This window comes from Anser brachyrhynchus (assembly GCF_964034855.1).
Source record: "Anser brachyrhynchus genome assembly, chromosome: 5".
NCBI lineage: Eukaryota > Metazoa > Chordata > Aves > Anseriformes > Anatidae > Anser > Anser brachyrhynchus.
This window is the reverse complement of record NC_137699.1, coordinates 34,966,668-34,994,655: the sequence shown is the minus strand read 5'-3', so window position 1 is coordinate 34,994,655 and position 27,988 is coordinate 34,966,668. Positions and strand designations below refer to the sequence as shown.

Sequence of the window (27,988 nt, the reverse complement as noted above, 5' to 3'; positions counted from 1 at the left end):
GCAAAGGTGAATTCTCCTACGTGCTCCCCATGCTCCTTATCCTTGGGCAGCCACACTCGTGGCTTCTGGTTAGAAAGACTGACACAAGCAGTGAAAATTGTGCAGTGAGAGATGAAAGGAGTCCACACTAACTCTTCCAATGTCATTGCTTTGCAGATTTTGTGCCTTGGCAAAGCGTCGAGTCGAAGGGATCCCTGGCAGGAAAACCATTATGGTTCCTCCCTCAGAAGAGTACTCCACGCCTCTGCACCGCAAGGTGCCCGAGGACACTGACCCCGAGCTGGTTTTCCTCTGTCGTCACGTCTACGACTTCAGACACGGGCGCATCCTGAAGAACCCGCAGTAGTGCAGCCCTGCAGCGGGACCACGGTGAGGGGCGAGCGGCACCGGAGAGCCGACGGCGGGCTGGCAGCCTGGGACATGCGTGCGCTCGTGGCGACTCACCTCGTGCTGCTTGCAGACGAGAGCGCCCAGCGCTCTTTCCTCGGACTGAACAGCACGCGCAGGAGCAGATCCCTGCGGAGGAAGGCAGCAGTTGAAAGCACAGCACTTCGTTAAAAGCATAAATGAAAATATATACGTATAAAATAAATATATGTATATAGATATAGGTACTTGCATATGTAAATCTATATCTATATATGTATCTAGAGATGCATATATTGGGAGGGGGTTGTAGGGGATAAAAGCCAGTAAGCTGAATCCAGAGCCATCGTTGGTGGGGATGGTGGGAAGGTGCAGGAGGGATGCTGTGGTGCGTTGGATGAATCAAGCTGTGATAGTTCTGTGGTTTTCGTGCCCTGATGTGAAGTGGGAGGACTGAGACCGGTTCCTTGGCAGAGCGCAGGAGTCTCCTCTGTCCCACAGGGAAGAGGGAAGATTTCTGGTGAGCGAGAGCTCCTCCGAAATACAAGAGTTGCTTTTGAAGCTACCTGGACGCAGAGTGGCGTTGTGTCATGCTTGAATTGGTTTTGCTCCATTGGGGGGAAGAGGTAGCCTCCTCCCCCACCTTTTTTTTTCCCCTCCTAATCTCTCTCTTCCCCTCACCTTTTTAAGAGTCGTTCTGCGATTCACCACCCGGACTGAGGCTTGGCAGCCAGGCTAGGAAATCTGCTCCAGCTCAGAGGCAGAGAGGGAGCTGGCAGGATTTACCTCCCAGTGTGGCGTTGCAGAGAGCCGTGTATCTGTCCTAGGTGCCCTTCCCTGAAGGATCACGCATCCCATAAGGCACGCTGCCAGCAGGCATGCATTGCTCTGGAGCTGGGAGCACACAAAGTGGGCTCTGTTGGTGAAAACCACGTTTTCTCCTCTCTTCTGAGTACTGCTCTTGCTCTGATGGCGCAGAGGGCTGTAGCGATAGAAGTGGGTTTACTCTTTCTTCCCAGATTGTTTTTCTGTAATGTCTTTTAACCCCATGTCTTCAGTGTGAAGCTAGACACCTGGGGGGAGAAATGGCAAACACACTCTGAGTGGTTTTTGGCTTTTTTTTCTTAGCCCCCCTTTATGTCACTGTCGTAACCCTGGGTGTCCCACTGAAGCCACCAGCAGAGCTGTCTCAGCGCTGCCTTGCAGCTTCCCCTCATCTCCAAACTCCTCCTGTCATCCGAGCGAGCTCACCAAAGTGGCTTTGTGGCTCCTGAAAGGAACTGAGTACTGGGAAGGGCTTGCATTGACAGATGCAGCCCGCGCCCCGCAAATATTTTTTGCCTCTTGCCTTATGTGTATAGATCCTAGATAGACTTTAGTTTATCTTCAACGCAAGCTGTCGGAATTGATCTTAAAGCAAACCAAAGGACGGTGTAACAGAGTCCGCCGAGTCAGCCTCGCCAAGCTGGGAATCCATGTCGAGATTGCACTAATGTAAAGGACAAGGAGCAACGCTGCGTCGGCCACGTGCCTGCTGGCTGGAGCCGCTCACGTGAGCTAGGGATCTGCATCTTTCTGCTTTTTTGGGGGGCTTCTGAACTCACATTAAATGGTGGAAGTACTGAAACTGCTTTAATGTCATCCTGTCGGTGGAAGTGGCGCTACCTGCACTGCCTGCTGCCCTGGTGGGAACGGCATCGGCTCGCTCCGACGGCTGCGCGCCCGGAAGGAAAACCCCATGGCATTGAATCCATGACGTGGAAATAGCTCGTTAACCAGGAGGTCTCCAGAGATTTGCTCTACATACCAAAGAGGGGAACGTGTCTAGAAGAAGAAGACGTAAGAGATGACAAGAACTGGCACCCACCACGGGGGACAGCAAGGCACACGTCTCCCTGCTGTTGGTGGACGATTCCTGCTCAGTGTTGCAGAAGGTGCTGGAAAAGCCCTGTTGTTCTTGCCACGGGGCAAACACCCTGCTCTAGGACATCTGACCCTAGGTGCATAGGCAAGAATTCACAGGAGAAGCATCTCATTGATACCTCAAGATACTGTTAGTGTCAAAGTAATTGCTCAGATTTCCCCTTAACAATTAGCTTGGGCACTGGTGGTCTCTTGGAAGGACGCAGCTGGGCTGCCCGTGCAGCAGTGAGCTGCTGGGATAGGACTTGGGAGCGCTTCTGGGGCTCTCGGGTGACCGAAAATGCCACGGGGAGGGGGGCGAGGAGGTGTCAGAGAAAGTGTTCCCTGCTGCTGCTGGGCGGGAGGGTGCTGGAGAAGCAGAGCTGCTCCTGCCCATCACGACAGAGGGGATCGTGGCCACCCAGCACACGGGGAACAGAGCAGCTGTGCCCTGCGGCCGTGGTCGCACGGTGCCAGCCGGGGAGGACACGGGGAGCCCTAAACACATGTGCTGGCCTCGGCAGGGACGCTGCTGCCACCCGGCCCGGAGCAGGCAAGCTGCCTGCGGCCGCCTCCCTCTAGCACAAGTGCCATCAGACGCAGGATGCTCCAAGACCCACCTGCCAGGCCAACCCTGAGCATTGCTGCACAGTCAGGGAAGGGTTTGAAACCCAGCCTTGGAAACCACAGTAACTCGATGAAATTCCTTCTTCTGACCCCTCTCCCCCCCTGCTCCCACCTTTGTCCTGGCTCCTTTCCAGGCAGAAGAGAAGTTGCGCTTGCCCTGGGTTTGGAAGGGGCTCTGCTCCGTGTCCAGAGAGGACAAATCCTGACTCTTCTCATGTTAGAACCTGCTTCAGGCCAAGAACATTGTTTGAGATTCACGTGGTTGCTTATGCTGTTGTGCAGACAGCATGTAAATGAATCGAAATGTCTTATCCATAATGAAAATATTTCATGCTTTTTTAATCTATTAGATATGGAAATATTTTTTGAAACTGAAAATGCAGCCGGTAGAATTTAAATTGAAACGTAATACATGTAAAATATATTTTAGTTGATAATTTTGTAAAATGCACTTTTTTTGTGTCTCTTCCCCGGTTTCCCAGATCTGTATTTCAGTGTTTACAGATGGAATGAGAACATTCCCTATACCCTCCTTCTGTGAGAAAGATATATTAGAAGTAATTCTTAAAAAATAAATTTGAAAAATCGTATTGATTTAGAAAACAAAATCGGTGCAACGCTGTTCTTCTCTTTCTTGCCCGAGCTTTTCAGGATGGGTACCTGCGGGGTGCAGGACTTGAAGTGCCTGGAGGGGGCCGATGGGAGAGCGAGTTTTGGTGCTTGGGTCCTTGGGGCTGTCCCTGCAGGAAGGCGTCCCCATCCTGGCTGGGACGCAGCCCCAAAATGAATGACCGGTGAGGCATCGGGTGAAAACGGAGTGAGAGCATGGAGGATTGTCTGGGGGGATGAATTTTTATTTCATTTCCGGTCTGCTCTCAACAGCTGCCGTCATAGGAATAGTTAAGTCTGCCTTTCAGAAGGGGAAGGTGTTAGCGGCAAAGGGCGTCTCCGTAGGCTTGGTGTGTCAGCCCGTGCTTCAGGAGCATTTTGAGATGTTGCTTTGAGAAAAGCATTCCACATGGAGCGTCACCTCTACGAGCCAACAGTCCACTTGGCAGCATTTCTGCCAGCCCAGTAGCATCCCAGCCCCACGGCACCAAACGTGTGCATGCTGAGGACAGGTCCGACAAACCGTATCGCCTCCGTGGACATCCCCAAAAGGCATGAGAGGGATCCCAAGTGGGTGCAAGTGCTGAGGGGAATAAGGTAACCCACCTGAAACCACACAGCGGGGTCAGCACTTCTCTGAGGAGCAGGATCTGCCAGAAAACCTCCGTGCATCCGAACGCAGGTGAGTGCAGGCTGAAGGTGCTAAGCTCGGGTGCTTGCAGTAAGCAGCAGGTCCTGGGAGTAGGGCTGAAATGATTCTGCCCAGGCAGCGATGAGAAGCAGCTCTGCAAGCAAAACGCTGGCAAAAAGCTGCTGCCAGAGCTGCTCACCCCAAAACTGTGACGTTTGGTGTCAGGTTTTGGTGCCCTCTGCAACGAAGCCAGGCTGAGCATCCATGGAGCTCCAGGCGCGGAGCAGTGGGGAGGAGCCGTGATTTAGCTCTTGGCTGGGTGGCTGGCCCTTGGAATGGGTTATTTCTATAAATAATACCGAGTTTTAATTAGAGCTGGACCCTTGCATGCCTGGGAAGGGGGAGAATGAGTTCTGGGAACAAAATGAGCAGGATGAAAAAGCAACGGCTGTTACCGATGCTGAATTAGCTCCTAATTATAGAGAGGGGAGTGAGCGGCGAGCGTGGTTTGTGGCATGAATGCAGATGGGCTGGGCACAGTAACAGCAGCCTTAAAACACTGGGCAGCAGCGCAACGGGGTTTTGCACCTTCTCTTGCCCTGAGGTTGCTTTGAAAGGGAAATTTTGAGATTGCCCTGTTGGTGGGAGCAGGGTATGGATGCACCGAGGTGGGACCACCGCTCCCACCACCTTAAGCAGTGTGCCCTTGCAGCCCTGCCAGCCTCATTAGCCCATTTTCATTAAGTTCCTGGTCTGACATCTTTGTGGGATTAGGGTTTTTTTTGTTTTTGTTTTTTTGCCAGAGGATCTTTGCTTTTTTGATTTCCCTGCCTGTCACCGTTAATGAGGAGCCCTCTTACCATGCTGCTCCTCGTGGGGAGCTGTGGACAGGTTAGGCACAAACCTGGAGGAGTAGACAAAAATGAGAGAATTTGGGCTGAAAAAGGAAAACCTTCTTGATAATGAAGCGCAGTAAACTGTGAATTATCTCCCATGGGGAGATAGGAGCTCATCCTGTGGCATTTAAATTTGCAAGCCAGTGTGGGGTGAGTGGGCGTGATATGCCTGACCCTGTATTTTTGCTAAAGACCCACTTGAAACTTCGAAGTTGTGCTTAATGCGAGTGCCAGGGCTGAAACCCCGAGACATCAGTGGTGTGGTGGCCAAAACGTGCTCTGTGCACACCCCATACCTCTGGACAGCTCCTGCGCTTTGCCAGGCAGTGACGATGTCTCCCAGGGGTCAATTTAACAGAAAACAAAAATAGAGAAAAATTTTCTGTCCCAGCTCTTCGTGCACAGTGAGCTGAAAAGCTGTGATTAACATCGAAGAAAAATGGGTTTATTGTTGAAATTGGCTACCTGCGCCGAGGGCATCCGGCCCTTCTGGAGCTAGCATTGAATGAATTTGGGCTCTTGTGCCCTTACGACAGTGATGAAGGTAACGGGCAGGGGCTCCTTGCAGGTTTCATCTGCCCTGGCTTGCGCATGCAGTGTCCGGAGGTGGGCTGCTGGGGTGATGTTGGCGCTCGGGGCTGCAGCCACCTGCAGGGTGAGGCTTGGCAGTGGGACAAGCGTGCTGGAGGGGCGGGAGGCGTTCAAAAGCCCATCCGGAGGCTGGGGAATTAAAATCCGTGCAGAGGAAGGGGACTGCTCACCCATGGCTCATCGCAGCCTCGGGGTGTTGGTGTGCCTGCTCGCCCCGCGCCTCGGGGCTGTGTTTCAGGGCAGCTCCTTGCCAGGGGAGGCACCGGCTGGGATCTTGGCACGCATTTCTGCAGTCGCTTCCCCACGGGTTTCATCGCCACCTTCCTCCCCACGGAGCAGAAGCGGAGCAGCTCTCGGTGCCTGCTCCGGTTACCGAAGCGTCTTCCCACCTGGAGCAAAAGCCACGGCTGCGTTTAACCGCTGCCTTAACAGCGCTAATTGTCACCGGCTGTAACGGTGCCAAAGCTCACCCCAGCCAAGAGACGGGAGCGATTTCGGCTGTGGTGTTCGCGCGATGGAGCGCTCAGCTAGGTCCTGTGCAAGCGGCTGCCGAGCAACGAGCAGCACCCGGAGCTGCATAAAAACCAAGCTCAGCCTGTATCGTTTGTCCCCGCTGCAGCCCCGTGTCGGGAGCGGAGGCTGAAGCCTTTCCTCGCCCTGCGAAGCTGTTTTTCCAGAAATACCGAGGTGGGTGGTGCTGGAGGGCATCTCCTGCGGGAAGACAGCAGCAGGAAGGTAACATATCCTGTTCAGCCCCGGGGAAAGGAGGCTGCGGGGTGGGGACCAGCTGAACCACGCTGCTCCAGTCTCCTGCAAACCCCAGAAATTCAGCTAAATCTGCCCTTTTTAGGTTAATCTTCCCTGCAATGGCAGCAGGGTGTTCAAACAATGGGTTGAGGGCACACGCGCTGTTTCAGTTACTCTTGTTCTTCCAAACACTGGTCTAAAATGTAGGTTAAGAGCTCTGTGTGCTCCTGGAGGAGATTTTGGGGCAGGCATCCCCCACCAACCCACCTGTAAGTCATCTTTCCTTCCTTGCTGGAAAGCTCCTACGTGTGCTATCGGCGCATTCAACACGGGATGGGGCCATGTGCGTGGCCCCCAGCATGACACAAATCCGCAGCGCCGCTCCGTGCTGATGGAGGTAATTAATCGGAATTTATTGAAATTATCAGAATTAATCGGTAATTTATCGGAAGTGCCGCGATGGCGGTTCTGGATAACACGAGGCCGAGGAGATGTTGTGGGAGCGAGCGTGGCGTTCCCGTCACTTGTTGCTATAGGGATGGGATGGCTTTTCCGCCAGAGCCTCTAGTGAGAGCAGCTAATCCATTTTTAAGTGGAAAGGATATTTAATAAAGGAAATAATTTAAACTGGATTTACACAATACGCCGCGTGGAAGCGCCATTTATTCTGCGGCTTTGTATTTAATTTTTGTATCTCCGTAAACCTCTTCGGAGCGCTCTGTAGAAACAAGCGGCGCTTGGAGTGGGTTCGGCTGCCCAATAATTCTTACAGGAGAACCTATTCAGCAATGCTGAACCACGCCAGCAGCTCGATGAAGATTTTCTGTTCTCCGTGGTGGTCAGGATACTGGAATATGGGCATTAGAAAACAGGCGAACTGTTCTAATGGGAAAAGGTGTTTTTGAAAGGATATTGAGCAAAAGCTTGGCAAAGCAGGGTCAGGAGAACCCAGTTTCAGCAGCAGCCGGCACCTGCATCAGCAAACTTCCTCTGTCGTGCAGGGGAAGCGAGGAGGGAGATTTTTGCCTGTAGCCTGTTGGTTTGTGTTTACCCTACAGGGGAAGCACGCAGTGCGTGATAATCAGCCAGGAGGGGCAGGGTGACACCTGTAGGTGTTATCTGGGCACCGACTGACCCTTGCCCAAAACTAATTCTGTTTTTAGAGGTGCGTGTCACACACCTCGCTGCAGATAGTGCTGTGCTTGTCTGACTTCACAGAAAGGGGAAAAGAAAGCAGCCCCTGTGCAAGCGTCTCTTAAACACCGGCTGGGTTGCTAGAAGCAGTTTTCTTCGTTGCTCCGAGTTTTCTCTGCTCCCGTAAATGACGAGGTTCGCAAGGCGGTGTGCTAGGCAGCAATGGCAGTGCCAGGCCTGTTGAGTGCTTGATGAATGAGATGGTTGTGGAAAACCTGGCGGGGTTTCCCCTTGGGAAGCGGTTTGGGACTGTTCCCGAGGCATTTCTGCTTTCCACAGCGGGGATGTCGTGGTTTGGAAAACATCGAGTGCGCTGGGAAGAGCGGGTAAGAAAACTTTTCTCCTTTCCTCTCCAAAAGGTGAACTCTCCATATTCCTTCGTGCCGTGATTGAGGCTTGCTGGGTTTTCTCCTGTGACATAAACATGCTGATTTTTTTTTATTATTTTTTTTTGATATGTAGATAGATTAATATGTAAAAACCTGTCTATAGCAGCACGTTTTCGAAGCACCGAGCGTCCTTTTGGCAGTGCCTGAACCCGGAGTTTAAAATGCAGGGTGCTGGGTGCAGGAAGGACCACGTGCATGCACCAGCTGTCCCCTGCTACGCCTGGGGCCAAGAATATGAAATTCTCAAAGGGATGAAGCTCTAAATTGCTCAAAATTGAGGGTGACCTCGCAACTAAATGCTTTGCCTCCGTCCCAGGCTGGGATGGGGCGGTGGGGATGTTTCTTCTTTTCCAAGCACAGCTCCCAAATCCTTCCCTTTTGTATTGGAGCTGGAGTGCAGCAAATAAGTAGGGTTGAGTTAATACCACACTGTATAATTACAGTCTATAAAGAGGGAATTATATGGCATGTTAGTGCCATTTATTTTACCGTATTAGCTGCTGTCGTGCACACAAATGAGCACGGTTGGGTTTTGTTCTCGCCTCCCTGCGAGATGAAAGCCGAAACGCCCGCTGTGAATGGATTTCCTAAAGGGAGCAGGGACGCCGGGAGCTGCTCGAATGCCCGGTGCCAGCAACCCCGCAGGCATGTGGGGCTGTAAACACGGATCTGAAAAAGCAGCAGGGCTTGCCTGCAAAGCCAACCCCATTTCCAGAGTCTTCATCCAGCAACAAGAAGAGATGCTCCCGACTTTGATTTTTTTTTTCCTGATATTTGAGAAAGTTGGCTTGCAATTTAAATTTCCTCCTTTGTAAGGGCTTTCATGAGAAATTGTGATCTAAGGAGGATGACTGTGGGCCTGCAGGAGAACAAACAACTTTTGCATGGCCTAAAGGTCACGGTGAGCATGGTGTGGAGGATTAGGGCATCCCAAAGCAAGATGTGGGGCAGAGTGGGGCCGCAGCGCTGAAAGCCTCCTCTGTCCCATGCAAAATGTCCCCAGTGGGCACAGCCCCTGGGATGGACCACTGCAGAGGGAAGGTGCTGTTATATTCTTGTAATAAACCCATGTGGAAAAGGATTTCTTTGTTAAAGGGTCAGACCCCCCCAGTCCTCCATCTTCTAGTGTAAGAATTGCAATGCCTGTGTTAGATTCCTAATAATTTTTTTCTAAAATCTGGGGGAAAAAAATGTGACATTTTTGTTGTTTATAGAAGGGGGAAGACAGTCTCCAGTGCTTTTCTGCAGAAAGACCAATTTCTCCGTGGTAAGGAAGCAAGGGGAAGCAGATTTACTTATTTATTTTATTGCTCTTGACATTTCTTTTAAAATTATCCAGATGGGATGGATGGAGTCCTGGAGTTCTTGCTCGAGTCACTTCTGCTGCTTTGCCTAATTAAAACAGCACATGTTCTCTAACAATTCATTTTTCAGGAGATGAAGCTTTCTCTCTTCTGTTTCCTGCTACCCAGATCCTGAGCTGCCTCCTTAATTTTCTACTCTTGAATGCTCATATCCAAACCCACCTTTATGTTGATACATTTGCAAGGAGAAAACCCGTGTCTGCCAAGCACCTCGAGACATGCACGATGCTCTCAATCACTCCAGCGAGGACCACCCAGCTGTTTTGTGCCCTCTTGAGATGTATTCATCGAGTTCAGCCCAGCTCGCACCATTTCTTGCCCATCCCAATGCTCAGGGGATGTTAATCGCATTGAGGCATACCCTGTTTAATGGAATTGTCTTGGTGAAATAGGTGGGCTTTTGGGGGCTCAGTTGTTTTGCCTTTTCTTTTGATGCAGCTGTCCAGAAGACCACGCTGTTCTCCATCAGGTAACTGCTGCTGCTCTCTGAAGGCTTGGTTGGGATGATGGGTGGTTGCAAGGGAATGGCTGAGTGACTCTTGTGTCCAGGCGCCCTGCCGAGGCAGCGCTCGTTATTTTGGAGTCTTTCAGCCCGGGCTCCATGCAGGTGGCACAACTCCTCCGGCCAACCTTCTCCAGTGCTTGACTGTCCTCTTGAGGACAAGCTCCTTCTTAATTCCAGCTTGAGCCTCTCTTTCTTTTAACTTACACCTAATATTTCTCATCTCCCAGTACCCATCACTATCACTGTCCAGCCTCCCTCTCGAATAAATTTCCTGGGGCAAAGCATCCAGTTTGCAGGCTGTTCCTTGCTCCCGACGCACGAAAAGACATTGCAAATGAAAACAGCTACTCGTTTGACCTCAGCCCTACTTTCTTGCCTTGTGGTAATAATTTCTGGCATCAGAGATGAGATGCTGCAGATTTGGGAGGCGTCAGAGCAGATTCAGTCCTTGCTTTCCTGCCTGTGAAATTAGTTGGCTCACAAAAACATTAGTCATATTCAAGCAGCAAGTACCAAAAACTTGCATGCTGGCAAGCCCCCCTGGGCATGGTGAAGTGTCCTGGGCTTTCACTACATCCATTTTGCTCATTTATCCAGGAAAGAAATTGCTATTTCTTACCCTGACATTTGGTTTTGATTTGTTTTATGAAGGAATGTAAGCAATTTCTTTCCTTTCAGACCCAGAAAAGTGTTATTAGGTGCCATGTAGCATTGCCTTTCCTTAACAGATATTTCTGCCTTTCAACCAAGACTTGGGAGGAAAATATATAATGAAGAAGGAATATTTCCAACCATCTATCAGCCCTGCATCAGTGAGAACAATGCATTTTCACAAGACAGCCAACCCTTCTGACACTTTTTCCCCACTGGAAATAACGTCCTGTCTAGCACGTTTGTAGGAGATCTTTAACGCCCCCCAAAAAAGTCATCTATCGAGGATGTGGCAAAGCATAAGCCCTGCAGCAATTTTCATTTCTAAGGATCAGTCCTGCCGCTGCAGCATCCCTGCCTTGTGTGGCAAGTCGCTCAGTGCTGCTGCTCAAGCAGATCGCTGTGCTGACTCCGAACTTTCCTCGTTATTTAAGTGTGCAAGGCTGGCTGAAGCAGGTAATGAGGCCGGTGGCAATCACTGGAGATGACCTGCAGGACTCGTAACTTCATTACAGCCCCACAAGAGCTGTTTGGGAGCCTCGGGGAACCGCTTGTTGTAAAGAGGAGCAGATATACCTAGAATGAGTTTGGAGACTTTGAGACCCTCTGGCAACGTGAGTTTCATAGCTGCACACATTTAATGTGTGTTCATACTGAAAATTCGATGATAAAGCCACAGCTGACTGCTGATGTTAGTGATGTCTGACGTGTACGCAGCTGGTAGGGATACACAGCCCTGGTATGGAAGGGCTGGGAGAGATTTGAGATTGGCCAGTGGAGGATGAAGAGCAGAAAAAGGGAGTTTTGGTTTCTACTGCTTAAAATTGTATGTTCTCTGCCTGTGAAGGGCTCCTGCACGTTGATCTGCTCTTCTTCAGAAGACCTGGGAGTTGCTGCCCGCGGCCAGTGCCAGGAAAGCTCTGACTCAGAGCTGCTGTTACCGAAATGTCGGCCCCTGCGCTATTTCTGAACTTCCCCTCACCTCTTGCCCAGCTGGAGCAGATCCGAGCGCTGGCATCTATATGGTGCGTATAGCCCCAGTGGCGAATATACAGCCTTGCAGCCTGCCCCACGAATTTACTGTCCTTACAATCCCGGGGACCTGAGTGTGTTCTCTTCCTCCCTCCAGGCATCAGTACACTGGGAAATTGGCAAAGCCAAGGTGGGACAAGCTGCTGTGGCTTCTAATGACCATGTGTGGTGGTGGTTTCCTTGAAAAAAGGAACCAAAACTCCTGAAAAGGCTCAGTTCCGAGGCAATTGCACAGTTATGCACAACAGAGCAGGGAAAAATGGCATAACTCAGCATAAGGTCTTTGCAAGTTCAGCCAGCTGCATATCAATTAATTTGCAGTTGCAAGATAAGCAGATCCTTCAGCGCTACATTTTCCTTGAAAATAGTGATTTCTATTACGAGCAAGATAGACCTAGCCTGTCATAATAATCTCTGAATTATTTAGCATATTCACCCAGCATGTTTGACTTGTTTTAAAAAGACTTTTTTCCTAGAGATAAGAAACTCTGCTTTACATAGAAGCCATTTCACAATCAGCTCACTACCCTTATCCACTTCCTTAAGAGGCTTTATTATACTAAATTACTGGATAATCTATGGACACAAGCCACAACATCAGATCTCTTCTCTTCAAGCTTTGCTTGTTTTGCTTTTTGATCTGTTCGTATTGGTCCAAGAGGCCTTATTTTGCCCACACTTACTTGTCACTGTCCTGTCATGCTGTACTGTGCTTGTTTGGAAAGTTGGCATCAGCTCAAATGGTTGTTCTTCAAACATTTTTTCTTTTTTCCTAAGCTTTTTGTTGGGGCCTCATGTGTTCTTACTTTTTGCAGTTTCTCAGCCCAAAGTAAATATTGGATCCTACCCGAAAGACCAGCAGGGCCTTGGTAGGGCATGTGGCAGTGCTTGTGATGACCATCAGTGTCTGACCTCACGCTGGGCTGGAAGGGACACGTATGTCCTTCAGTCTTTCTCTCCATCTCCTATAGGAATTGATACTTTTTTTATTAAGACCATTTCTGTTAGACAGGGATGAATACTACAGTCTGCTTTAAACCTGAGTGTCACCCTCATAAATGATACTGGGAGACCAGCTCAGTGTAATGCAGTTAAGTATATAAAACAATGCATTATAATGTTGCTTCTCTGCTCATGTGAGTTCGCATTGAGAAAGAAAAAAAAAAAACTAGAGAATTATTCAACACCAGTTGGTTGTTACCTGGGGATGGAAGGAACATGCTCCTAACCCCTTGGTCTGGACAGGCAACGGACTGAAGTTTTCCGTTCCTGCTCTCAGGAATGGTCTTTGCTGGGCTGGCAAGAGCTGTCCTGCTATGGATTGCAATGCCAACCCTGTGATCCTAAGGCAAAAGTAAATGGTGGGGTTTGAAAGCAGCTTGAAGAGTGCTGTGAATTATAAAAATCCTATTTTTATATCCTTCAGAAATGAGTAATTGTGGGGAAGAGGCTGCCATTACACCCCTAGGTAGATGAGGATCACACTGAGATCTGGCAAAGCATCTCTATGAGTATGGCTATGAGGGTTTTCCTTGTTCCATGGTGCTGCATATAGCCATGGGATGCAAACAATTTACTGTGACTTGGTGTGGATGAATGTGTCTCTCTTCTGCACAGGGACTTTAAGATTCCTACAGATGAAAGGTGCAGTTTAAGTGCAGCCATACTTTACCCATATATAGTAACGACAGCTGGATTTGGTTAATCCATTGGGCATGCTGTAAAGCCTGCCTGTTTTCCCAGGCACTCACAGTGGGGGTGGATTGAGAAGGTTGCTCTGTGCAGAGTTGTAAGTGCTGCTGGTATTGGGGACAAACAGTGCTGTGGGCTGCATGTGCTGTCTGAGTTACAGGAGACACGGATTTTTACGGTGTCTGTGAGATGTCGCTTTTTAAATGTGAAAAAGCAAAGGAACAGACTCTTAAATTTTACATTTGAGTCAGTACAACTTATTTCAGGCAGTGCTGAAGGTAGTTTCTTAACACAATGCTCTACATGCTCTGGCAAGATCCAGTGATAACATCACTGGCTAGTCATTATGCACTAGTCTGGGCTAGGATGACAACTACTGCAGAAATACTTACCTGAAGTGGAGAAACAAGCATCAAAGTTTGTCTAGAGTGCACCATGAAGTCAGCAGATCAATTAGGTGAAACAGCATGTCTGCAAGCCTCTTCCTTCCCAAACTCACAGTTTACAATTAGGATCAGCAAGAAGCTCACAGATGCAGTCATCAGCGGGCCTTCTGTTCCCATGTGCATCTTATGCGTGGTTCCTGTAATTGTAGCGGAGCCAGAATACATATCTAGTTGGCCAAAATGAGGGTCAGTTGCCTTTAGTTATTTGGAATAAAGTGACAAAGGTAAACAGGTAGAGTTTGAAAGCATCCTGAAAAGGGCTGTCAATTATTACAAAATCCTCCTTGATATATCTGTAAGAAAGAACTAAATTCCATCTCTTGTGCTTTGCAGTACAAGCTTTATAGGCAACTCACAGCAGCCTAAACTTAGGGTTTCTTAGTGACATTTTATGTTCGAAATGTATCTTCTCTGAAGAAATGGATCTCTGAAATATATTCCAGTAGTTCTGCACATTCTGAACATGGTGCTTCTTTTAACTGTTTGAAGATCAAGTTTATTACCATGCAGAGTGAGCATTAGGCACATTCAGTATAACTAGTTAATATTTTTTTTCAGTGACATGGGCTTTAGTCTTGCAAACAAACAACACAGCACCACAAATCCTGTATTTTCTTAGCTATGTTGTTTCTATAGAGACTTTGCATCCTACCAAAGACCTGTGCTATTAAGACCAATCCTTAAATCAAAGTTTCCTTGCATACCTAGGAGGAAAAAATGAACTGACTGACATCATGGGCAGTCTCCGACTTCTAGCAGTCTGGAATATATATTCAGAACTCATTGGTTACCATATGTAACTACTCTAGGCCTATAGATATCACAAGTGAATAGAAACAAAGGAGGGCAAGCGGTGCTAGGCTAGTATGCCTTCTAAGAAATAAAAATTTCCCTTGTTTGTTTTGGAAATAGTATTAGTGCCTTTACCAGTGTTTACTGTAATCAATCTTCTTCTCTAAGATGCAGGCTTTCCAAGTAGGTCTGATTCTCATCTCATACGTTGGCACACCTTCAGTTTACTCTGGTATTGAGATCAAGATCAGATCCTCAGACCTGCCCTCTGAAATCATATCAGAAATCTGGTAATGCTACAGATTGTGCAGATTTTCAGCTGTGCTGCTGATCACAGTGTAGAATATTCAGTATCTTCCTAAAACTAATGCTGTATTTACATCAAAATAAAACTGTAAAATGTAAAATAATCTAGCTTCAGGCTCTTGCACTTCACTACAAATACTTTGTCTGTCTTGGCTGACAAAACACTCTTGGCTTTTGATCAAAGAAAACTAAGCTGTTTTCTTTTGATGTTAAGAAAGCTTTTGACAGAGTCCCTGGAAGACTAGTTAAGAAGCACAAACCCTGTGGTATGCTCTGAAAGTGCAATGAAGAAAAATATGCTGAACAATGCAAGTATGGCATGATTTCTGCTCCAGAAAGAGCTCTATTTAGAAATTGCATCCTTATGTCTAGTTTAGCATTTACCTGCTGTTCAGGCTGCCTACCTGGCTCCAACTACAAGCCTCTGGTTACAGCTTGTTGCTGCTCTTAGGGTTTGCTTTAGGCGGAGGTGGTGTGAGGAGAACTTCAGCTCGAGTCATTCAGACAATCTAAAGAGCAAGGCTTGGGGGAAATACCTATATATTTAGAAATATTTTTCTTTGCCTTCCAGGTGGTGGCACAGCTGTCCTTGGCTTAGACTCCCCTCTGTGCACAGCGCCCAAGAAGCTGCAGAGAGCTCGCAAGGTAATTTAAATCACTTTCTCTTCCACTTCCAATGCTGAAACCGTGCAATAAAATGTTAACGGGTTAAACAAAACATGTCATAACTAATTAATAGTAGTCTGTCTTAATGAAGTATTGGGGAAAATGCAGATTATAGCTGTCTAATTAAAGCCTGTATCATGCTGCAGAATGACTAAATACAAGCGTGGAAGCACTGGGAGTCAAAAGGTGCAGCTTCAGACTCGGTGTGTTTAAAACCCACTCTTTGCAACTCAGTTATTGTTACAGGAGCAAGAAGTGTGTGTGCAGGTGGGGTCTGGGTGCAGAAAACGCAGCACTGAAGCACTGAAGCCTCCTCTGGGCTACGAGCACCCTTCAAACCTGTCCTGTAATCCGGAACCAAGGCCGGGGATGGTTTATTTTCTTAAATGTAATACTTATTGTGGGGAGAGGAGAACGTGGCATGTTCGTTCACCCTAATAACTGCGCCTGCCCTGAGTGACTGAGGAACGCGGCGGGAGCTGCAGCCCTGACTGGAAACGCGGCGGCAGGCGGCTCCGGGCTCCCTTCCCTCACGGAGACGCCTGAAGGGGCCGAGGGACACCCTCCGAAGCTCCCTTCCCACTCCCCCGTGACGGAGAGAAGAAGGCAGGCACTGAGAGAAGGGGAAACGATGAGCGCGGGGCGGGGACGCCGCGAAATGGCCGCCGCCTCCGCCGGCCCCCTGCCCGCCCCGCGCGGCCGTCACTGCCGGCGGCTGCCCCGCCTCACCCCCTTCCCCGGTGCCGGCGGCCGGGAGCCGGCATCCAACTCCCCCCTTACCCGGGCATGAGGCTCGGAGGCTGAGGCGGCGTTGGCCCGGCTCTTTCGAGGCCATGTTCCCCCGGTCCCCCTTCTCCGGGGAGTTGAGGCGGGCGCCCGCCTCGGCCTGCAGCCGGTCCCGTTTGCGGGCCGGCGGCACGGTGCTGCTGCCCTCCATGTTGATGTTCGGCGTGATCCTGGCCTCCAGCGGGCTGCTGCTGATGATCGAGAAGGGCATCCTGGCCGAGGTGAAGCCGCCCCCGCTGCACCCTCCGGCGGGGGAGCTCGTCCGGAGGGTGGGTGGCAGGGAGGTCCCTGGCGACCTCGACCGTGAGGTGCTGCGGGACATCCGCAACCGCACCATCCGCTCGGTCTGCGGGCAGCGGGCCATGCCCCACAGCGTCTGGGAGCTGCCGGCCGGCCAGCGGCGGACAGTGCTCCGTCACCTCCTGGTCAGCGACAAGTACCGCTTTCTGTACTGCTACGTCCCCAAGGTGGCCTGCTCCAACTGGAAGCGCATCCTGAAGGTGCTGGATGGAGCGCTGGAGAGCGTCGACGTCAAGCTCAAGATGGACCACAAGAGCGACCTGGTGTTCCTGGGGGACATGAAGCCGGACGAGATCAACTACCGCCTGAAGAACTATTACAAGTTCATCTTTGTGCGAAACCCCGCGGAGAGGCTGCTGTCGGCCTACAGGAATAAGTTTGGGGAGATCAAGGAGTACCAGCTGAAGTACGGGGTGGAGATTGTCAGGAGGTACCGAAAAAACGGGGGCAAGTCAGCAGGCGACGACGTGACCTTCTCCGAGTTTCTCCGCTACCTGCTGGATGAGGATGTGGAAAAGATGAACGAGCACTGGATGCCCATCTACAACCTGTGCCAGCCCTGCGCCGTCAGGTACGACTTCATCGGCTCCTATGAGCGGCTGAACGAGGACGCAAACCATGTCCTTGAGAAAGTTCAGGCACCTTCCTTTATCCGCTTCCCAGAAAGGCAGTCGTGGTACAAGCCCGTGACAGCAGAAACACTCCATTACTACCTATGCAACACCCAACAAAAGCTGATAAAAGAGCTGCTACCAAAATATATCCTGGATTTCTCCCTCTTTGCCTATCCCCTTCCAAACATAACCAGCGAATTCTGTAGGCAATGAGTTTTTTGTTTCAGGATCTGGCAGAAATTCTGCCTACGCTGGCAAGGATTTGCTAAGACGGCCATTGCTACAAATAATGTGTTGCTGCAGGGCCTGTGAAACACTCTTCTATGCATAATTTCCTAATTTTATACTTTTAAAACACTCTTTATATAATTTTATATATTGCCTTTTCTACTAAGAATACTTTTTGTATTGTTCCAATTTTAATGTGTACATATGCCGCTGACTCGAGCACAATAGCTTTTGTAAATCTATTTTGCTTCAAATTCTTTTTATGGCACGGCATGGAAATCTTTTGTAAGGAAGTCAAGAAAATTGATATATTTTAAATATTCTTCCTCCTTTTTTTGTGTTTACTACTACATAGTGTGCGGCTGACTCACAATCATAACTTAAAATAGTGGTTGATGCGCTGAAAGTTAGCGCTGTTAAAACTGGTCTCAGGTTAGACTAGAGGTAGTTCTTCAAGTATGAATAGAAAAATAGTCCTTTAAAATACGGCTTTATTTCTTCTTTATTTTCTCATCTATAGATGGTGGTTAAGCGAGGCTGTTTTTTTTGTTGTTTTTTTTTTTTTTTTCCTGTGACAGCAGTAGTATTTGTATTTTTTCTTTTAATTACTAATAATTGAAACAAAACTAGTGATAATAAAAAGAGTGTGACATGATATGAAAATGCAAGTTATTTACCCAGCATAACATTATCAGATGCAGCATCAAGCCCTAACAATTTGCTCTTCTCTTTCTCTTTAAGCTAAAGATCTGATAAGATCAAAAGCCATCATGGCTGTTATGACAGAAAAAAAAAAAAATCCAAAATGTGCATGCTCACAGCCTCAGTGGGTACCTGTGTGTCCACATGCATTGCAAACCACCATGGACAAACACTTTCTCCAGCCACATTTCGAACAATTGGAGGATTAGTTCTTTTCTGATGTGCACACCATTTTTGTAGCTTTTTGTATTTAATTATGACTGTTAAATTGTAAAAGTTTGGGACATAATGTACAGTGCTGTTTTGGGGGCTGTGTCCTCCTTTTTAATAAAATTTTTATATGAACGACTCTATTGCTTTGTGCTTTTCCTTCGATGTTAATGTTTATTTGAATTCTTGTGAGAGGCCTTCTTCCCCTTATGCTAAGCGTTAAAAGTAGGACAAATAGGCAATTCCTGCCTGGAATAATTTCTGTTATAAGTGTCAGAGCAGTGGTAACCAGTGGAGAAGGAAATGCATCCAAGCCGAACAGCAAAACAGTTGGACGACGCAGGCAATTGGATAAAAAGCAGCAGTCAGCAGCAAAATAGGCACCTAATTGCAGTGGTGTTGATACAAAGCAGCGCAGATGGATTACAGATACAAAAGGGACTTGGTGGTTTCCTGGGATTAATCTCAAGAAAGTGACAGAAAAAAAAATAAGTTTTTCTCTCTCTCTCTCTCTTCTTTTTTTTTTCTTTTTTTTTGATAAGATTTCCAAAATTGTCTGGAAGAAGGGCATGGAGCCCCATTCAACTGAACTCAAGGTGGAGGGATGGAAAATCCTGCCTAGGGCATAGCCTTAAATGACAATAGATTCACTGCATCTATGAACGCACACGGTGAAATTGCCGCCTCCTTCTGCTCAAGTCAATAGCAGGGCAGTTTGAGTTTACTGAGCTCAGTGATTTTTACTTCTGATGGGATCAGGGTTGTGTATGAGAGCAATGAGTGCTACGCTCATGGGCTTCAGCTCCTGGCTTCATCCTTACTTCTGCATCCTGTGCCTTTCAAAAAATGGGTTAGAAACGGGCTTTGCTCTCTTTGTGCCAGGTCTGTGTGGCTAAAACTCTTGCCTGCCCCTGGTGATTTTGGTGATGGTGCAGGAATATTTGGGGCCCAGCACTGGAAACAGCTGATTCATCTGGATCTGCCTTGTTCTCCAGCCAAACACACCAGATATCAGCTGGGAATCAGATTTTATTTTGTTTTGTGATACAGATGCCAGTGATGGGATGGTCTGTGTTTTAATTAAATCTTCTTAATTAATCTTAATCTAAACCTTCAGGTCTTTCTAACTGGGAATAAGCTGGTTAGACTTTACTGTCTTTGTGTCAATGAGGCTGAGGGAATGTTTCCTACTTGTTCAGAAACTGGGTTTTTATTAAATGCTTATTTCTCAGAAATTTGAAAAGTTTGTGCTGCCTGTTTATCTGCTGCACCTTCTGTTCTCCACATTAATTTTTTAGTCTCTTGTCCCCTTAATCTCATTTACTGCACACAGACGGATTTTGCTTTTCATGGATTCTGCACTTACTTGCTCACTGGATGTCACTGATTGCCTTTTTCTCTCTAAATAAAAGCAGACAGCCTTTTCCCAGTTCCTTGTACCCTTCTTTAAGGAAGGCTTGAACGTGAGCAAAACCCACAAAACCTCATAGCTTGAGCAAAAATTTGTCCTATACCTGGCAAAGTGTGGAAAAGTCTTCCGAAAAGCCATGGCAGGGGGGGATTTTGTCGTTTGCCTCTACACCCCATTCCTCTTCCTCGGTCAGGGTCACGTCTTTGCTTTTCTTATCTGTCTTTGATTTTCTTACCTCGCTGTGGCAAGTCAGCCACTTGTAAGCTGGTGAATGCAAGTATGAAAAATCAATTGGGTTCCCATTAGTGATACTTCATTTTATCCGTGGCTAAAAATACAATTTCCTGAGAAACCTTTCAGCTGAGTAGGAAGGGAGGAAAAAGGAAAAGAAACTCATCTCTTATCAGCTCTATTATTTCTTTTAGTCAAGTGTTTCTCTGGCATGGAATAAATCCGGAGCAAATTCCAGAGCTGACATTGTCTACTGGAGGTAAGAGACATGGAGCGGGATCCAGCCCTCCTCCTGGGGACCTGGGGAAACTGAAAGCAGAGAGAAGGACTTCAGAGCAGCTCAGGTACGCACTGGGAGGAGGTAATCATGAAGTTAGAAGCTGTCTTGGTTTGATCAAACCGTATTTAACACTTCTCCTTTCTGATCTATTCCAGTTTGGCAGCTCCTTTTCCACTTTTCCATCTCCATTCTTGCAGTCACCAAGCAGAATAAAAAGATGATCTGTTCTCCTTTGGTTTATTATTTATGAAGCCTCGACACTAGATGGGATGCCCCAAGCTTCCCCAGCTGAACAGCTGAAGGTTTTAGCACTGGGGTGTTGGCACTGCATTTTTCTCTGTTGCTTTTCCTAACTTCATGTCAAAATCATCGCCCGGACCATGCCACTCTCATGTTTTCTCTACAGAAACATGCAAGGATACCTGGAGACACTCCGGTAGCTTAATTCCATCTAATTATATGGAGACCTTCTGACAATGTCCCTCTAGATTACTACAGTGAGATTTTATTTTAATTTGCCATTAATCCCTTCTTACGTTAAAAGAAGGTTACCTTAAAAAAGAAGCATTTTGTGTTCTCAGTTTTTTCCATTTGTGCGTGCTGGTTTATTCTTCCTTCCCTGGTGACTCTTGGACCTACCGATTTCTACCAAATCTAAGAAAAGAATATGTTGTACTGATCCTTTCATCTCTTGCAGCTCCCGTGGTTGTAGTTGGGGGGGGCTACAGAAAGGAGTCGAGTGCTTTACCCCCATGTGAGTGCTGGTCATGACCCAGCCCTAACGCTTCTCTTTCCCCCAAATCAATGCCTGTACGACATCCAGAGCTCCCTGTGGCATGGAGTGATGCTTTTTGCACAGAGGAATACTTCCAGAGTGTTTTATGAGGATTTAATTGATCATGTAAGAAATGCAATGATCAGAGAAGGCAACAGATGAAGAGCCTGATGAAGAGCAGGGAAAACTCGTTTTTTTAAGGTCAAGTTCCCGTGGTTTGTGCTAACAGATACCTACTTCATGCCATGGTTTGTTAGCAGACATAGTTATGCTTGGTGCATGTTTGGTCCTGGACTGCTTGCTAGCAACAGTTGTGTCTGATTCCTGCCTGGGATACATTTATATATTTTATTAAATCTATATATCCCTCATAATACATATATATATATAATGATGTGGGATTTTGTGCTGGAGAGAGGGCAAGGGCATAAAATCTCTTTCTCTTTCTCTCTCTCTCTCTCTCTCTCTCTCTCTCTCTCTCTCTTCTCTTCTCTTCTCTTCTCTTCTCTTCTCTTCTCTTCTCTTCTCTTCTCTTCTCTTCTCTTCTCTTCTCTTCTCTTCTCTTCTCTTCTCTTCTCTTCTCTTCTCTTCTCTTCTCTTCTCTTCTCTTCTCTCTTTTTCCTCAGGGATTTACTGATCCAGTATCAGAAGCTAAATGTCCATCAGTGCTCAGTGTGTCATCTTCCACACAGTCCTGCGTGCTCGTGTCTTTCCAGTTCGCTGGCATCTCTTTTAGCCGAAAGCATGAAATCACGAAGAATTCCCTGTTCACACAGGCAAGTGTTTGTGCTGTGCTAATTTCTACGGTCTCTCTCTCCACGTTAGGAATTCATTATGGTCAAGATGGTGTGTCTATGTACATGCCTAAACCAGCATCATGTTCCCTGCACAAAGAACTAAAAATAGGTAACTGCAACCTGCCGTTATGATTTTGTTGTATCAGTTTGCTGGGTTATTTCTCATAGCTCGTGCTACACTTGAGACAGATTCACTCGCTCGTGGACCAGGTCTGATTTAGGTGATCCTCCTGTGAAATGAGACTCGTGCATCCAGTTGCTTCATGGAAGAAGACCTTGGTTTCTGCAGCGGTGTGAGCATGGCAGCTCTGAGTGCTCACAGAAGGAACGACCGTGGGCACATGGTGAGAAGGTCCCTGCTTGCCAGGGGTTAACCAGCTGAGAGGTGTGGAAAATCCATCCCTGCTCTGTGTTGTCTTGTTTAAATCATAACAGCGTGTCAGCGAGCCAACATCTTAAATAATTTCCATATTGCACCGGGACTACAGGAATGGGAATAAGCGAGCCATTTGAGTTTAGCATGCAGGGCTGCTGGTTTGTTTTCCCCCTTGGAGAAGGGAGCAGGACAGGTCACGATCCCTTATTGTTTCAAAAAATCGTTTTACGTATTGCCTCATTTACCAATTCCAATGTTAGCAGGTCTGGAAAGCCTCATCTCAGCATACCTAACACCCGAGGGGCTGGCTGTTGGCAGTGCGATGCGAGGACTGTTCGTTGAAGCTCGGGGATTTCACACCAGGCAGAAGAAACCGCTTGGACCCGAACAACTCGGGAGGGAGCATCAGCATCACAGAGCCAGTGCTGGTGACAAGGAGCACTCCCTGAGCTGGCATTTGGCATCTGCAGCCTGGGCCCTCTGAATTTCTAAAGCAGGTTCATTGCAGCCAGCCACTCGTGGAAAGAACAGGGTTTTAAGCATGGTCCCTCTGGGCTCCACAGCTGAGCTCTGGTGCGTGCGTCAGATTTTTTCCTCTTTCCTGTGGGCTTTTTCCTATTGCTTTTGCAGAAATAAATAACTTCCTTGCCAGGCACTGGTGCTGAAGTAAGTGCATTAACGCTGCCAGTCGCCTCGCTGGCTGCTAGCCATAACCCCGTATCTAACGGGAATAAAGCTCTCCGGAGCACGGCGGGAGCAAGCAGCACTGCGGACGCTTGTTTCGATGTCTGCACAAGGTGTAAAACCAGTTTTGCTTCTCCTCCTCTTTGTTTCAAACCTTTTATATTATTATTTTTTTATGGGGGAGAATCTCTGCAGACAGTTCCTCTTGCTTTTAGGTGGGATTTCTTTTTTTCTTGCGGGAGTGCGATCATCCTCAGGAGGTTTCTTTCATTTTGAAAATTCTGAAAGAAAATGTATTTAACGGGCCGTTGTGTATAATGAGTATAATGAGGCCAAGATTTACTGATGGAGGCAGTACTCTGCACATACCCCTCGGGGTTCATCCATAGTGCTTACAGTCACGTGTCTTACTTCTGAGGGTCCAAGCTATATTGAAAGAGCCCCTATAATCTGATTCCCTACGCGAATATCGAGGACTCCCACCTGTACCCTCGTGAGGGAATTTTTGCCTGTGGTTTTAGAGGAGCTTGTTCGGTTGCACACGGTTTGGTAGCAGAGAGCAGAGCTCAGGTCAAACAGAGCGGGGTCATTTTCTGAAGTTTTTGGTTCCAGCTTCATGAGAAGGGTTCTTCTGATGAGATTTTTGCTTTTGGGATGCTGCTGAACAGAGCAGAGCAAAGCTCCTTGGATCAAAATCTAGCCCAAACCTCATAGCCAGTGACTGGGAGGTAAACAGAGCTGGTAAAATCTTTTGCAAACGTTGACTTTAAGGCACTACAAAAATACAACAAGCTATTAAAACAAAACTGTAGCCTTACCTTTTTCTGGTTCATGCCAATTCCAGTGTGAATACCAGCATTGCATTGTCCGGAGTGTAACTGCCCTTTCTTCTGCTTTCTTTCTGCAGGTGGATGCTAGAATTTTATTGCAGGTCTGCTTTTAGGTGCAAGGCGTAGTGTCTGTGTGCAACAGCAAGCTGAAAAATCTGCAGAAAACCACAGTGGGTTTTTTGTTGGTTGGTTCATTTTTCTTTTCTGCATCTCAGGAATAACTTCAACAGTGATGCTTCCGTGCTGTCTGTGAGAATGCACCCAAAATGGCTGGTCATGTGTCCAGGGGATCTTGAAAAGCCCCTGTCCAGGGGCTCTCGAAAAGAGGTAAACACCCCTGCCTGATTTTTTCCTTAACCCACACAGAGCATGCCCTGCCTTGCCCTCTTGCAATGCGAGGCCAGATGGTGGCAAAACAGCTACAGATAAAAGCAATGAATTCACAAGGTGCTGACGTGGACTTCATACTGTCTTGAAAGCCATGCGTCTTTCCTGTTTAGCCTTTGCTAAGATCAAGGTGCTTGGGGAAAAAAATAAAAAATAAAAATAAAAAATGGATGTGGGTTTGAAAACTCAACTGGATTTTTCCAAAACGAGTGCCCTGTGAGACAGGGGTTTCCTTGCAGCGTGGTGTACACACACACACACACGCCCCAGCAGCCGCTTGAGTCATGGAAGGGTTTATTCAGCAAAGGAAAAAAAAGCACTTCATCCAGTGAAAACATCGCAGAGGCTTTTACAGCCCTTTTGTGGGTAACGATAGCAGCAAAGGTTTGCCAAGGCAGCGGGGCTCTGCCAGCCCCACAAAACTCCCAGAAAAGGACAGCGAAGCCATTGTTGAAAAGCATTATGAAAGGTTGTGGGTAAAGGTGGGATATTCAAAGCTGTCCTTTTTTTTTTTCAGCTGCCAGCCCCGCTTGCTTGTCCCCTCCTCACCAGTGAGGAGGCTGCCTCCAGTCCCAGCTCTGTCCTAGGTTTTGTTGGGAGACAACAAGAACGCAGCTTCTGCTAAAGGAGGTGGACACAACGGGATGCTGCTGGCTCTAGGCTGCTGCAAGAGTAAGTGGCAATGAAAAAAAGTGAATGCACAAGCACAAAATGCTTCTTGTTTAGTTTGCTACTTTTCCTAATGAACAACCATTTTATTTTGACAGAAGGTTGGCTTTGATGTTATCATCTTTTGGAAGAAATACCCATCTTACTGTAGGAAGCAGGGCAAAGCTGCTTTGGGTGAGACCTTTGGGGACAGCGATGAGGCCAATGGGATCCTTTAGATTTGCAGGGGGTTTACAGGACTCCAGTTAGCAAAGGAGCCAGGTATGGGCTGCTGTCCCCATATTCCAGCAAGGAGCTAGGGAAGGCAGGACGGCAAATCTGCACAAGATATTTATAATTTACCAGCAGTAAAAAGCTCGTGCTAGGCAGAAGCAGTTGTTAAAAAATAATAATAATAAAAAAAATCCAGTCCAAGCCCTGACTAAAGCTGGTTTCCATGGAAATAATGGAAGTTGCATCATCTTCACACCTTGCTGGCCACACAATTTCCATGGGAGCCCGTGGGTCCCCAGGTGAGGAGAAACTGGCTCAGAGCCGGAACAGCAATGGGCTCAGAGAGCTCTGATATGTTTAATCTTGGCAATTGGCCCTTTGGCCGAAAGCCACCGCAAATGGAGGTATCTGAAACATCAGAACTGTGTGGAAGGGCGTTGAACAAGCCTCGTCTGATCTCCCTCTGTCTTTAGCTCCACTGACTTCAGCAGAATCACCCTAAGGTGCAGATTTATTCCAGATTTATTCCAGATTTAAAAGGCTTGAATCAGTTCGTTCATTCAAAAGCCGCCCTGATCAGGTTAATGAAAAATCTGCCCAACAACATTTTCATTCTTTGAGAAGTTATTTGAAGCAGTTGGAAAGGACAGTTTCGTGGCTAAAACTCTTGCTTGCTGCTGCTCAGTGCCCATCCATTGAGTTTGGTGGTAGACTAAACAATGAGGTGTTGCCCTTGCTTTCTCATTGAGTCAGAGCAATGCTAAAAATTAGCAAAGAGGATACCAAAATGTTTATCTTGTTTCTGGGAGTGACTATCCAAGCAAATCATGCATGCTGAAATCATTGTGAGTGCAAGGATTTCCAAGAGCAGCCACGGGATGCTCAGGATTTGTGCCTTAGAGGGAGCTTGGTCTTCTGCAGGTTGGCAGCAGAAAAGAAATTCATCCTTGTTTCAGTCGAGGTGTGAATTTGGGATGCAACAGGGATGTAGCTCTCAGACCAGAACTCAGAGAACTGCATTTTAATCTGAAAGCTTCCGTCATTCAAAAGCAACATATTTACATCAGTGCTGGCTTGGGCTGCAAGCATCAGGTTACGGCATCCAGGAAAACTGGGAATGTGCCATTGCCAAGCACACAGAGAAGAGTTGGGTAAGTAACATGCTTACGGATCATTTTACTATATCAGCTCTCAAAAATGTGACTTTGGGGGGAAAAAGATAATACGTGGTGCTGCTGCTCCCTTTTAACTTCATGCACAAGGAATTAGAGGGTTTGGCTTTGCTGCAGGCTGTGGTCAGGCTTCGAGCAGCATGCCTCTACCTGCAATGTTTAGTTGTTGGAAGGGTTGCACCTTTTCATGGCCTTGTGAATGCAAAGAACGGAAAAAAAAAGAAAAAGAAAAAAAAAAAAAAAGCTCTTTCATCTTCTATGGTGTTCCTGAAGGTGGAGAGGGAACAGGAATCGGGGCTCCGGTCATAATGGAAAATGCAGAGTGGCATGAAGCCATGCCTCTCCTTGATGCCAGAAGGAAGACATTAACAATGTCCCCATGGAGAAGAAGGAAAGGAGAGGTGCTGAGGTCTGAGAGAGAAAACTGTGCCCTGGTAGTGCCATGGAGAGAAGTGAGGATTCACACTGTGTGCAGACTTCCTATATACTCCCAGTATATGGGAGTATAGGAAACTGTATAGGTATATAGGAAGCATTAAACTGCTTTTTTGGCCATCTGCGAATGGAATAGCAAGCTCACAGCAAGAAAGGGAGGGTGGTAGGTTTTTTGTTTGTTTGTTTGCTGTTTTTTTTAAATTCCCACAGTTAAAATCATGCCCGCTGTTCCTTGCAGCTCGTTTTGATGGCCTGCTGGCCATCATTGATCAACATTTGGGTATCAGCGGCCAAACGAGGCAATTAGGAAAGAGCAGGAGTGTAAAAGCTGCAACTTTCTCCCGGCCACGAATAGTAGCAGGCAGCTGATGGAGAAAGGTCTTGCTTCCCAGCGAACGAGGTCTGAAGAGGTTGCTCTTAATTATCTTCTTGCTCCCAGCAGGAGAGATCAGTGCAGCCCCATGTGCAATGCTCGTTTAGGAAGAATCGCATCGACTCCTGCAAGGCCCTTAGTGAAGGGGTTTTAATCAAGGCTGGAAGGGGACTTCGGAGATCCGGCATCGTGCAGGTCAGGCTTGAGGGGTCCCAGGGGCAGGTCTGATTCAGCTCTTCAGAAAACACAGTGATTTCTTTCCAATTCTTCAGACGAAAAAGAAATAGAAACGTATTTAAACAACCAAACTTCCACTGATCCTCTTGAAATGAAGCTGGACTGAAGGGACTTCTGCCGGACGGACACCTCTGTGGCTGTCCACCACGTGGTTGCTTTGCTGGCACCGTCTGCAGCTTGTCCTCGCTGAGGACCCGCTCCCTCAAAGAGCTTGTCCACATGGCCTCAGGGCAGATTTTGGCTAAGAGCTCCGCTGATGGATGAGCATCACGATCGGGCTGATTTGTAAGAAAACAAGACAGACTTTAGCAGCTGCTCGCTTCGGCAGATACGCCTCTGGCATGCACACATGGAATGGATTTGGGAGGAAAGATGTCATTTTTGTGACCCCGCTTTCCTGAATGCAGTCCTGGCTTTGCAGACAAAATAAGCGCCGTGGCAGGGTCCCCAGGCACGGCTCCAGCCCAAAGCTGCAAGTTAGCACAGATCTGCTCTCTCTCAACGGGATTTACCCATCACCTTCCACTTCCTAGCAGGAGTCACCGCCAGCAGTGCAGTGAAGGAGGACGTGTCGATGCAGCCTTCTCTCAAAGGCAGACTGAAAAAGCGGTAAGAGAAAACACACATCTAGAACCAGAGGAGAGGGAGGACAGCATCGTGCTAAAAATCCACTTCCCTGCTCATTGGCATCCTGCCGCTGGACAGCCCCCAGGTTTTCTGCCAGTTGGGTGTGAAAAAAAGTAGGTGGGTTTCTTGGGGATGCTGCCGTCGTGCTCCCAGCACCCAGGGTGCCCAGCGTTACTGCCCAGGGGTTTTGTAGGTTTTCCCCAGGAAGCATTTTGTAGGGCAACCCCATGTGAGGAGTGAGACAG

General features: G+C 47.7%; 2 protein-coding genes across 10 annotated transcripts in view; both read left to right on the top strand.

Annotated features, from left to right (window-relative positions):
* The window catches only part of BAHD1 (bromo adjacent homology domain containing 1), a 62,291-nt gene extending 34,303 nt beyond the window's left edge, over window positions 1-27,988 (top strand). Inside the window, exons 6-12 of one of the 9 annotated variants that reach the window (XM_080595590.1) lie at window positions 157-6,766; window positions 15,312-15,385; window positions 20,083-20,232; window positions 21,570-23,957; window positions 24,535-24,689; window positions 25,821-26,050; window positions 26,745-27,988. In XM_080595590.1, the coding sequence (XP_080451716.1) occupies window positions 157-346 (190 nt within the window). In that variant the 3' untranslated portion in view covers window positions 347-6,766; window positions 15,312-15,385; window positions 20,083-20,232; ... (2 more) ...; window positions 25,821-26,050; window positions 26,745-27,988. Of the gene's footprint in view, window positions 1-156; window positions 15,386-20,082; window positions 20,233-20,323; window positions 20,396-21,569; window positions 23,958-24,534; window positions 24,690-25,820; window positions 26,051-26,744 lie in introns of those variants that run through there. The other 8 variants (XM_080595589.1, XM_080595587.1, XM_080595593.1 and 5 more) reach the window with 8 other exon arrangements.
* On the top strand, window positions 16,095-18,384 carry CHST14 (carbohydrate sulfotransferase 14). Its single transcript, XM_080595607.1, has one exon. It carries the CDS (start codon window positions 16,240-16,242, stop codon window positions 17,317-17,319), a length of 1,080 nt encoding a protein of 359 aa, XP_080451733.1. The 5' UTR covers window positions 16,095-16,239; the 3' UTR covers window positions 17,320-18,384.

Coding starts and splice junctions, on each gene's coding strand:
- CHST14 (XM_080595607.1), top strand. CDS start 16,240: ATGTTCCCCCGGTCCCCCTTCTCCGGGGAGTTGAGGCGGGCGCCCGCC.